Raw genomic sequence first — 13,130 nt, 5'->3', positions numbered from 1 at the left:
GAGCCCACTGTGGGAAAGGTAATTCTGGATTACAGCACAGGAACAGGCCATTTGGTCTACAGTGTTTTGCTGAATCAGCTAAAAAGCAAATCAAAAACACCCAAGCACTAATCCCTCTTACCTACACCATGTCCATGTCCGTCCATCTTCCTTGCATCCATGTGCCTATCCAAATATCTCTTAAAAGCCTCTAATGTATTTTCCTCCATCACCATACCAGGCAGCACATTCTAGGCACTTACGACTCTGAGTAAAAAACTTAACCCTCACATCCCCCTTGAACCCTCTGTCATCTTCATGGCATTCCCTCTGGTATTAGACGTTTCAACCCTGGGAAACAGATTCTCCTGACCACTCTATCTATGCCTCTCATAATCTTATAAACCTCTATCAGGTCTCTTCTTGGCCTCCACTCCAGAGAAAATAACCCAAGTTTATCCAGCCTCTCATCACATAACCCTCTTAACCAGGCAGCATCCTGGTAAACTTCTTTTGCACACCTTCCAAAGCCTCAACATCTTTCCTATGGTGGGGTAACCAGAACTGTATGCAATACTCCAGATGTGGCTGATCCAGAGTTTTATAAAGTTGTACATAACCTTTTTGACTTTTGATCTCAGTGTCTCAACTAATTTAAGCAAGCATTCTATAAGCCTTCTTAACCACCTTATCAACCTGTGTATCCACTTTCAAGGAACTATGAACTTGGATCCCAAGATCTCTCTGCCCAGCAACACTGTTAAGGATCTTGCTCTTAACAGTGTACTGTCTCCTTGGATTTGCCTTACCAAAGTGCAACACCTCATATTTATTTGGATTAAACTCCATCTGCCATTTCTCTGCCCATATTGCAACTGATGTATATTGCGCTGTGTTCTTTGCCAGTATTCTACGCTATCCACAAATCTACCAATCTCATTATCATCCGCAAACTTACTAACCCACCCATCTACATTTTCATCCATGAGAAAGGATCTAAAAAGCATGGATTGGGACAGGTTGTTCTCTGGCAAAGATGTGATTGGTAGGTGGGAAGCCTTCAAAGGGGAAATTTTGAGAGTGCAGAGTTTGTATGTTCCTGTCAGGATTAAAGGCAAATTGAATAGGAATAAGGAACCTTGGTTCTCAAGGGATATTGCAACTCTGATAAAGAAGAAGAGGGAGTTGTATGAAATGTATAGGAAACGGGGTAAATCAGGTGCTTGAGGAGTATAAGAAGTGCAAGAAAATACTTAAGAAAGAAATCAGGAGGGCGAAAAGAAGACATGAGGTTGCCTTGGCAGTCAAAGTGAAGGATAATCCAAAGAGCTTTTACAAGTATATTAAGAGCAAAAGGATTGTAAGGGATAAAATTGGTCCTCTTGAAGATCAGAGTGGTCGGCTTTGTGCGGAACCAAAGGAAATGGGGGAGATCTTAAATAGGTTTTTTGCGTCTGTATTTACTAAGGAAGCTGGCATGAAATCTATGGAATTGAGGGAATCAAGTAGTGAGACCATGGAAACTGTACAGATTGTAAAGGAGGAGGTGTTTGCTGTCTTGAGGAAAATTAAAGTGGATAAATCCCCGGGACCTGACAGGGTGTTCCCTCGGACCTTGAAGGAGACTAGTGTTGAAATTGCGGGGGCCCTGGCAGAAATATTTAAAATGTCGCTGTCTATGGGTGAAGTGCCGGAGGATTGGAGGGTGGCTCATTTTGTTCCGTTGTTTAAAAAAGGATCGAAAAGTAATCCGGGAAATTATAGGCCGGTGAGTTTAACGTCAGTAGTAGGTAAGTTATTGGAGGGAGTACTAAGAGACAGAATCTACAAGCATTTGGATAGACAGGGGCTTATAAGGGAGAGTCAACATGGCTTTGTGCGTGGTAGGTCATGTTTGACCAATCTGTTGGAGTTTTTCGAGGAGGTTACCAGGAAAGTGGATGAAGGGAAGGCAGTGGATATTGTCTACATGGACTTCAGTAAGGCCTTTGACAAGGTCCCGCATGGGAGGTTAGTTAGGAAAATTCAGTCGCTAGGTACACATGGAGAGGTGGTAAATTGGATTGGACATTGGCTCGATGGAAGAAGCCAGAGAGTGGTGGTAGAAAATTGCTTCTCTGAGTGGAGGCCTGTGACTAGTGGTGTGCCACAGGGATCAGTGCTGGGTCCATTGTTATTTGTCATCTATATCAATGATCTGGATGGTAATGTGGTAAATTGGATCAGCAAGTTTGCTGATGATACAAAGATTGGAGGTGCAGTAGACAGTGAGGAAGGTTTTCAGAGCCTGCAGAGGGACTTGGACCAGCTGGAAAAATGGGCTGAAAAATGGCAGATGGAGTTTAATACTGACAAGTGTGAGGTAGTGCACGTTGGAAGGACAAACCAACGTAGAACATACAGGGTTAATGGTAAGGCACTGAGGAGTGCAGTGGAACAGAGGGATCTGGGAATACAGATACAAAATTCCTTATAAGTGTAGTCACAGGTAGATAGGGTCGTAAAGAGAGCTTTTGGTACATTGGCCTTTATTAATCGAAGTATTGAGTATAAGAGCTGGAATGTTATGATGAGGTTGTATAAGGCATTGGTGAGGCCGAATCTGGAGTATTGTGTTCAGTTTTGGTCACCAAATTACAGGAAGGATATAAATAAGGTTGAAAGAGTGCAGAGAAGCTTTACAAGGATGTTGCCGGGACTTGAAAAACTCAGTTACAGAGAAAGGTTGAATAGGTTAGGACTTTATTCCCTGGAGCATAGAAGAATGAGGGGAGATTTGATAGAGGTATATAAAATTATGATGGGTATAGATAGAGTGAATGCAAGCAGGCTTTTTCCACTGAGGCAAGGGGAGAAAAAAACCAGAGGACATGGGTTAAGGGTGAGGGGGGAAAAGTTTAAAGGGAACATTAGGGGGGGCTTCTTCACACAGAGAGTGGTGGGAGTATGGAATGAGCTGCCAGACGAGCTGGTAAATGCGGGTTCTTTTTTAACATTTAAGAATAAATTGGACAGATACATGGATGGGAGGTGTATGGAGGGATATGGTCCGTGTGCAGGTCAGTGGGACTAGGCAGAAAATGGTTCGGCACAGCCAAAAAGGGCCAAAGGGCCTGTTTCTGTGCTGTAGTTTCTATGGTTCTATGGTTCTAAGTCATTTATATACATCACAAACAAGAGTTCCCAACACAGATCCATGTGGAACACCATCCTGCTCAAATAAGTCCCTTCAGTCACTGCCTCCAGATTTAATATGGAAGCTTAGGGTACAAGAACCCTTAGGAGGCAGTAATCAAAATATAGAATTCACCGTGCAGATTGAGAAGGAGAAGATAAAATCGAATGTATTAGTATTATAGTGGAGTAAAGGGAATTACAGAGCTATGAGAGTGGAGTTGGCCAAAGTTGATTGGCAGGGGACACTAGTAAGGACAACGACAGAACGACAATGGCTGGCATTTATGGCAGAAATACAGCCGGCACAGGAAAGATGCATCCCAAAGATGAAGAAGTATTCTAAGGGAGGATGAGGCAACCTGTTTCCTCAATACCACCTCCCCCTCCACCTGTATACGTATCTGTCAAACCTGGCCAGAAAGCCTTCAATTCCTTCTTCCAAATAAGTGACTGCAATGTGAAAAGAAGCGGCCCCAACACAGATCCCTGTGAAACATCACTAGTCACCAACAGCCAACCAGAAAAGGCCCCCTTTATTTCCACTTTTACCTCCTGCCAGTCACCCCATCTTAACACAGAAACATAGAAAACCTACAGCACAATACAGGCCTTCGGCCCACAAAGTTGTGGCAAATATGTCCCTACCTTAGAAATTAGTAGGCTTACCTATAGCCCTCTATTTTTCTAAACTCCGTGTACTTATTCCAAAAGTCTCTTAAAAGACCCTATCGTATCCATCTTCACCACTGTTGCCGGCAGCCCATTCCACGCACTCACCACTCTCTGAGTAAAAAAACGTACCCCTGACATCTCCTCTGTACCTACACCCCAGCACCTTAAACCCGTGTTCTCTTGTGGCAACCATTTCAGCCCAGGGAAAAAGCCTCTGACTATCCACACGATCAATGCCTCTCATCAGCTTATACGTCTCTATCAGGTCACCTCTCATCCTCCGTCGCTCCAAGGAGAAAAGGCCGAGTTCACTCAACTCAAACTCTGGAATTTAGAAGAATGTGGGGGGTGGGGGTGGGAGTGGGAATCTCATTGAAACCTACGGAATGTTGAAAGGCCTAGATAGGGTGGATGGTGGATGGAGTACCTGCCCAAAGCTGACAAATGGTCCTCATATGTTAACCCCTTCATTCCCAGAATCATGATTGTGAACAACCTCTGGGCTCTCTCCAAAGACAACACATCCTTTCTGAGATATGGGGCCCAAAACTGTTGACAATACTTCAAGTGCGGCCTGACTAGTGTCTTATAAAGGCTCAGCATTATCTACTTGCAGTTATAGTCTATTCCCCGTGAAATAAATGCCAACACTGCATTTGCCTTCTTTACCACAGACTCAACCTGTAAATTAACATCTGGGAGTCTTCCATAAGGACTCCTAAGTCCCTCTTTACTTCTGATGTTTGAACCTTCTCTCCATTTAGATAATAGTCCACACTATTGTTCCTTTTACTAAAATGCATTATCATACATTTCCCAACACTGTATTTCATCTGCCACTTTTTTGCCCATTCTTCCAATTTGTCTAAGTCCTGCAATCACATTGCTTCCTCAGCACTACCTACCCCTCCACCTATCTTTGCATCGTCCACAAGCATTGCCACAAAGCCATCAATTCCATTATCCGAATCATTGACAAACTATGTGAAAAGCAGTGGTCCCAATACTGACCCCTGAGGAACACCACTAGTCACCAGCAGCCAACCAGAAAAGGTACCTTATATTCCCACTCACTGCCTCCCGCCTGTCAGCCATTCTGTTATCCATGCCAGTATCTTTCCTGTAATGTCATAGGATTTTATCTTGTGTGGAACCTTATCAAACACCTTCTGAAAATCCAAGTAAATGACATCCACTACCTCTCCTTTGTCGACCCTGCTTGTTAATTCCCATAAAAACTCTTAACTGATTTGCCAGGCAGGATTTACCTTTACAGAAACCACGCTGACTGACTTATTTTATCATTAGTCTCCAAGTACCTCAAAACTTTATCCTTAATAATAGACTCCAACATATTCCCAACCACTGAGGTCAGACTAACTGGCCTATAATTTTCTTTCTTTTGCCTTCCTCCCTTCTTAAACAGTGGAGTGACATTTGCAATTTTCCAGTCATCCAGGAGCATGCCAGGATCAAGTGATTTTTGAAAGATCATGACCAATGCATCTGTTATCTCTTCAGCAACCTCTCTCAGGACTCTGGGATGTAGTTCATCTGTTCCAAGTGACTTATCCACCTTACGACCTTTCAGTTTGTTAGCGCTTTTTCCTTTGTAATAGCAATGGCACTCTCACCTGCTCCCTGACACTCACAGACCTCTGGCACACTGCTAGTGTCTTCCACAGTGAAGACAAATGCAAAGTACCCATTAAGTTCATCTGCTATTTCTTTGTCCCCCGTTACTACCTCACCAGCATCATTTTCCAGAGGTTCAATATCAACTCTCACCTCCCTTTTGCTCTTTATATAACTGAAAAAACATTTGATATCCTGCTTTATATTATTGGCTAGTCTGTCCTCATATTTCATCTTCTCCTTTTTTATAGTTTTTTTAGTTGCCTTTTATTGGATTTTAAAAGTTTCCCAATCATCCAACTTCCCACTCACTTTTGCTACTTTATATGCCCTTTCCTTGGCTTTTATGTAGTCCTTAACTTCCTTTGTCAGCCATGGTTGCCTACCCCTGCCATTTGAGAACTTTCTCCTCTGTGGGACCTGCCCTGCGCCTTCTTAACTATTCCTAGAAACTTCAGCCATCTCTGCTCTGCTGTCATCCCTGCCAATATCCCCCTCCAATCCACCTGGGCAACCTCTTCTCTCATGCCTCTGTAATTCCCTTTATTCCATTGTGACACTGATACATGTAATTTATGCCTTTACTACCACTCTCTGGCTTCTCCCACAAAGCCAATGTCTAATCCAATTTACTACCTTATCTTGAATGACTAATGCGTGAACAATCTTGCCAATCTCCCATGCAGGACCTTGTCAAATGCCTTGCTAAAGTCCATGTAGACAACATTCACTGCCTTGCCTTCATGAACTTTCCTGTTAACTTACTTAAAAACACCGTAGGATTGGTTGGACACGACTTACCATGCACAGAGCTATGCTGACTACCCTTAATTTTCTCATTGCCTCCAAGTCTCATCCTTAATAATAGGCCCCAACATCTTCCCAACCACTGAAGTCAGGCTAACTGGCCAAAAATTTCCTTTCTTCTGCCATTTTCTCTTAAAGAGTAGAGTGACATTTGCAATTTTCCAGTGCTTAGGAAGCATTCCAGAATCTAGTGATTCTTGAAAGCTCATTGCTGACACCTTCACAATCTCTTCAGCTACCTCTTAAAAACCCCTGGGCTGTAGTCCATCAGGTATAGGTGCTTATCTATCTTCAGGCTTATCAGCTTCCCAAGCTTTTCCTTAGTAAAAGCAACAATGCTCTCTTCTGCCCCCGACTCTTGAATTTCTGGCATACTGCTAGTGTCTTCCATAGTGAAGACTGATGTAAAATACTTAAGTTTGTTCACCATTTCTATGTCCCTCATTACTACCTGTCCAGCATCCTTTTCCAGTGGTCCTCTCTTTTACTCTTTTTATATCAGAAAAAACCTAGTGGTTGGTAAGTTGATGGAGAAGATCCTGAGAGGCCGGACTTATGAACATTTGGAGAGGCATAATATGATTAGGAATAGTCAGCATGGCTTTGTCAAAGGCAGGTTGTGCCTTACGAGCCTGGATGATTTTTTTGAGGATGTGACTAAACACATTGATTGAGTTAGAGCAGTAGATGTAGTGTATATGGATTTCAGCAAGGCATTTGATAGAGTACCCCATGCAAGGCTTATTGAGAAAGTAAGGAGGCATGGGATCCAAAGGGACCTTGCTTTGTGGATCCAGAACTGGCTTGCCCACAGAAGGCAAAGAGTGGTTGTTGGCAGGTCATATTCTCCATGGAGGCTGGTGACCAGTGGTGTGCCTCAGGGATCTGTTCTGGGACCCTTACTCTTTGTGATTTTTATAAATGACCTGGATGAGAAAGTGGAGGGATGGGTTAGTAAATTTGCTGATGACACAAAGGTTGGTGGTGCTGTGGATAGTGTGGAGGGCTGTCAGAGGTTACTGCGGGACACTGACAGGATGCAAAACTGGGCTGAGAAGTGGCAGATGGAGTTCAACCCAGATAAGTGTGAAGTGGTTCATTTTGGTAGGCCAAATATGATGGCAAAATATAGCATTAATGGTAAGACTCTTGGCAGCGTGGAGGATCAGAGGGATCTTGGGGTCTGAGTCCATAGGACACTCAAAGCTGCTACGCAGGTCGACTCTGTGGTTAAGAAGGCATAGGGTGCATTGGCCTTCATCAATTGTGGAACTGAGTTTAAGAGCCGAGATGTAATGTTGCAGCAATATAGGACCCTGGTCAGACCCCACTTGGAGTACTGTGCTCAGTTCTGGTCGCCTCACTACAGGAAGGACTTGGAAACCATAGAAAGGGTGCAGAGGAGATTTACAAGGATGTTGCCTGGATTGGGGAGCATGTCTTATGAGAATAGGTTGAGTGAACTCGGACCTTTCTCCTTGGAGCAACGGAAGATGAGAGGTGACCTGATAGAGGTGTACAAGATAATGAGAGGCATTGATTGTGTGGATAGTCAGAGGCTTTTCCCCAGGGTTAAAATGGCTAGCAGGAGAGGGCATATTTTTAAGGTGCTTGGAAGTAGGTACAGTGGAGATGTCAGGGGTAAGTTTTTAACGCAGTGAGTGGTGAGTGCATGGAATGGGCTGCCTGTGGCAGTGATGGAGGCAGAAACGATAGGGTCTTTAAAGAGACTCCTGGGTGGCTACGTGGAGCTTAGAAAAAGAGAGGGCTATGGGTAAAGCCTAGGAAATTCTAAGGTAGGGACATGTTTGGCACAGCTTTGTGGTCCGAAGGGCCTGTATTGTGCTGTAGGTTTTCTATGTTTCTATGTATCCACTTATTGGCTAGCTTCATCCTTATCCCTGCAGAAGGACATAGACGGGGAATGGGCAAAGAAGTGACAGTCAGTATATCATATAAGGAAGTGCATGATCATGCACTTTGGCAGAATGAATAATGGCATGGACTAATTTCTCAGTGGGAAGAAAATTTTAAAAAATCAGAGGTGCGGAGGTGCTTGGGAGTCCTCATGCAGGATTTCCTAAAGGTTCGTTTGCAGCTTGAGTCAGTGGTAAGGAAAGCTAATGCAATACTAGCATTTATTTTGAGAGGACTAGAGTACAAAAGCAAACGTGTGCTGTTGAGGCTTTGTAAGGCATTTGCTAGACCACGCTCGAGTATTGTGAGCAGTTTGGGGCCTCTTATCTAAGAAAGGACGTGCTGTCATTGGAGAGGGTCCAGAGGAGGATCACCAGTCTCTTAGATAGCCCTGAGTCTGCCTTTCCATCCATCCTGGTTTAAAAAAAAGCATCTGTTAGTCTTGCGAGACCATGGATCTGCGCCTGGAAAGTCTTCACTCTCCAGGGTGCAGGCCTGGGCAAGGTTGTATGGAAGACCAGCAGTTGCCCATGCTGCAAGTCTCCCCTCTCCACGACACCAATGTTGTCCAAGGGAAGGGCATTAGGACCCATACAGCCTGGCACCAGTGTCGTCGCAGAGCATTGTGTGATTAAGTGCCTTGCTCAAGGACACAACACGTTCCCTCGGCTGGGGCTCAAACTCATGACCTTCAGGTCGCTAGTCGAATGCCTTAACCACTTGGCCATATGCCCACGCAGGTTAGCGTGTTCCATACACCTACCATTCTCTGCATAAAAAAATCTTACCTCTGACAGTCCCCCTATGCTTTCCTCCAATCACCTTAAAATTGGCCATTTCTGCCTTGGGAAGAAGTCTTTTGCTGTCCTCTCAATCGATGCCTCTTATCATCTTGTCACCTCTCACCCTTCTACACTTCAAAAAGAAAAGCCATAGCTCACACAACATCTCCACATAAGATATGCTCTCTAATCGAGTAAATCTTCTCTGCACCCTCTCTAAAGCTTCCATATCCTTCCTATAATAAGGAGGCATTAGAGAAGGTGCAGTAATTTACTAGTAACATTCTCATAAAATACTTAAGAAATTTTTAAACACATTCACTTCAATATCTGAAAGTAATTTTTATTAAAATTTTTATATATGTGTGTATATAAAAAATAAAAATAATATATTATATATAAAAATAAGAATATATTATTAGAAAAATAGAGGGCTATGGATAACCCGAAGTAATTTCTAAAGTAAGAACATGTTCGGCACAGCTTTGTGGGCCGAAGGTCCTGTATCATGCTGTAGGTGGGAAAATAAATAAGAAATACAATAGAATTTATGAAAAACTATACATAAACGAAGATTGACAACCAACCAATGTGCAAAAGAAGACAAACCGTGCAAACAATAATATAAAAACAGTAAGTAAATAAATAATACTGAGAACATGAATTGTAGTCTTCTTGAAAGTGAGTCTTTAAGTTGTGGAATCAGTTCAGTGCTGAGGTGAGTGAAGTTATCCACGCTGGTTTAGGAGCCTAATGGTGTTGTGGCACCAATGACTCCTGTACCTCCTTCCCAAAGGTAGCAGCTATGTAAATTATACTAGGAAATTCCAACAAAACTCAAATGTGAGTGCTGGCTGAATCAATAACTTCCAGAATTTAATCACTAGCTCTAGTGATTTTAAAAAACTATGGATAAAGTTGACGTAATAATAAACTGATGATGAATAGATGGGTCGAATTCACCCATTGTTAACTTTCGCCAACAGAAACAACATACCTGACATAAATAAACTGAAAACAAAGGCGTTACGTAAGAGAGGTGTGCGAGCTTATGCCTGCCAGTGTAGCTGGAGATCCATCCAGAACCTGACTGACCTCAAGGAAGAGCAACAACTTCGATGGGTCTGTGGCAAACATTAAGGCTCATCTGCGTTGGTCTTGCCCATTCTCCAGCAGACTGATATTGTGGAGACTGTTCCAATGCATTACCTGAAGTAATACTGGGGCATAAGCAGCAGACAGCAACTCACCAGAGTTCCCTGCCCTGGGCCATTCCTTCACGTTGTCTGCAGGTGTAGTTCATCGAAGAGCCTTCCTCTCCCAGGGAAGAGGTCTTTGGAGCTTCTGTTGGCGTTTCTGTGGCTCTGGGTTTTTACAGGGTGGGGTTGCTAGCCTCTTTGTCCAACACCCCAACACCCCTCTTTTCACAGCTGGGCTTGGAGGTAATACCACATATACAGAATTTTTACTAAACACAAGACAAGCTACAGCAGTTTTAGCAGAATTCAGTTTTTCCCAATGTTTGATGTTCGGGAGTGGCTCTTTGGCTAGATGGAGTCAAGCTAAACTGCTCAATATCAATTTTACAGTCAAACCATTGTGATATATCTTGTCATGCAAAACTAGAATTGACCCTGTTTCGTGCCAGAAAGTGAAATAAAACTGACATCATGGAGACGTAATTGAAAATGCCACAGTAGCATAGCAATTAGCACAACACCATTTTACAGCTCAGGGCATCAGAGTTTGCAGTTCAATTCTAGCGTCCTCTGCATACAAGTCTGTATGTTCCTTCACGTGTGCGTGTGGGTTTCCTCTCCCGGTTCTCCGGTTTCCTCCCACAGTCCAAAGTCATAGCACTTAGTAGGTTAATTGGTCATTGTAAATTGCCGGGGTTAAATCAATGGTTTGTTGGAGGTAGGGCTCGAAGGGCCCATTCCACGCCGAGTCTTTAAATAAAATTTTCAATTGAATTCATGTCATTCTGCATTTAATCCCTTTACTACAAGATCTACTAACGTTGCCTTTAATGATTGAAGATTATGGGATGTTTATGTAATTTTTCATGGTTGATCATGGTGGAAGTTGTCTTCACCACAAGGACTGCGACAGTTTAATCCAGTGACTCACTGTCTGTTCTATAATGCAATAAGGAACGAGCAATTTGTTTGGAACATTGGAGATGGATTTCCTCCGATGGATTGGATTTGCTGAATATTATACAGCCATTGTAATGGTAAAAAGCTGTAGTCAACCCCAAGAGTACATTTATGATTTTGGGGAATTACTCAAATTGGCAAGCTTAAGTTTAAAACAGTGTTCCACAGGGAAAGAGAAAATGTTTTTAAAATCACCATTCTTCAGTCAGGAAGAGATTTATTGAGTTTATTAAATATTCTGGATTAGAACCTCTGGCATCAAAATTCTTAAACACTGGATAAAGAAGTGCGGGAGTTCCATTTTATGTTCTAGTTTATATAACTTGTTTGATAGTTTTTCATTTTTCGTTATGTTCCCTGCTATGTATTTGGTCAAGTATGTAAATAAAGTTGAATTTTGGCAAGTAACTGCTGTTATAATTTATTTTTTTCTGTTCAGCTATATGTCTTTAATCACAGAAACATAGAAAACTTACAGCACAATACAGGCCCTTCGGCCCACGAAGTTGTGCTGAACATGTCCCTACCTTAGAAATTACTAGGCTTACATATAGCCCTATATTTTTCTAAACTCCATGTACCTATCCAGAAGTCTCTTAAAAGACCCTATTGTATCCGCCTCCACCACAGTTACAGGCAACCCATTCCACGCACTCACCACTGTCTGAGTAAAAAAACTTACCCCTGACATCTCCTCTGTACCTACTCCCCAGCACCTTAAACCTGTGTCCTCTTGTGGCAACAATTTCAGCCCCAGGAAAAAGCCTCTGACTATCCACACGATCAATGCTCTGATCATCTTATACCCTGTATCAGATCACCTCTCATCCTCCGTCGCTCCAAGGAGAAAAGGCCAAGTTCACTCATAAGGCATGCTTCCCAATCCAGGCAACATCCTTGTAGATCTCCTCTGCACCCTTTCTATGGCTTCCACATCCTTCCTGTAGTGAGGTGACCAGAACTGAGCACAGTACTCCAAGTGGGGTCTGACCAGGTCCTATAGAGCTGCAACATTACCTCTCGGCTCTTAAACTCAATCCCACGATTGATGAAGGCCAATGCACCGTATGCCTTCTTAACCACAGAGTCAACCTGCATAGCAGCTTTATGTGTGTTATGGACTCGGACCCCAAGATCCCTCTGATCCTTCACACTGCCAAGAGTCTTACCATTAATACTATATTAATAATAATATTAATAATAACAGAGGGATGGGAACCAGTGCAGAGAGACAGAGGGGTGTAAAGTGAGGGTAGAAGCAAAAAGTACAAAGGAGAAAAGTAAAAGTGACAGGCCAACAAATCCAGGGCAAGCATTAAAAAGGGCCACTTTTCAACATAATTGTATAAGGGCTAAGAGAGTTGTAAAAGAGCGCCTGAAGGCTTTATGTGTCAATGCAAGGAGCATTCGTAATAAGGTGGATGAATTGAAAGTGCAGATTGTTATTAATGATTATGATATAGTTGGGATCACAGAGACATGGCTCCAGGGTGACCAGGGATGGGAGCTCAACGTTCAGGGATATTCAATATTCAGGAGGGATAGACATGAAGGAAGGGGAGGTGGGGTGGCGTTGCTGGTTAAAGAAGAGATTAACGCAATAGAAAGGAAGGACATAAGCCGGGAGGATGTGGAATCGATATGGGTAGAGCTGCGTAACACTAAGGGGCAGAAGACGCTGGTGGGAGTTGTGTACAGGCCACCTAACAGTAGTAGTGAGGTGGGAGATGGTATTAAACAGGAAATTAGAAATGTGTGCAATAAAGGAACAGCAGTTATAATGGGTGACTTCAATCTACATGTAGATTGGGTGAACCAAATTGGTAAAGGTGCTGAGGAAGAGGATTTCTTGGAATGTATGCGGGATGGTTTTTTGAACCAACATGTCGAGGAACCAACTAGAGAGCAGGCTATTCTGGACTGGGTTTTGAGCAATGAGGAAGGGTTAATTAGCGATCTTGTCGTGAGAGGCCCCTTGGGTAAGAGTGACCATAATATGGTG

At 43.0% G+C, this 13,130-nt stretch overlaps 1 protein-coding gene across 2 annotated transcripts in view; it reads left to right on the top strand.

Annotated features, from left to right (window-relative positions):
* Window positions 1–11,527, top strand: part of cfap418 (cilia and flagella associated protein 418) — a 42,651-nt gene extending 31,124 nt beyond the window's left edge. For both annotated transcript variants that reach the window (XM_063042569.1, XM_063042560.1), the window contains exon 6: window positions 9,956–11,527. In XM_063042569.1, coding sequence (XP_062898639.1) covers window positions 9,956–10,109 — 154 coding nt within the window. In that variant the 3' untranslated portion in view covers window positions 10,110–11,527. The remainder of the gene's footprint in view (window positions 1–9,955) is intronic.
* The last annotated feature ends 1,603 nt before the right edge of the window (window positions 11,528–13,130 follow it).

The sequence above is a fragment of the Mobula hypostoma genome, chromosome 1, assembly GCF_963921235.1.
Source record: "Mobula hypostoma chromosome 1, sMobHyp1.1, whole genome shotgun sequence".
NCBI lineage: Eukaryota > Metazoa > Chordata > Chondrichthyes > Myliobatiformes > Myliobatidae > Mobula > Mobula hypostoma.
Note: the sequence above shows the minus strand (reverse complement) of the source record. Positions and strands in the feature narration are given on the sequence as shown.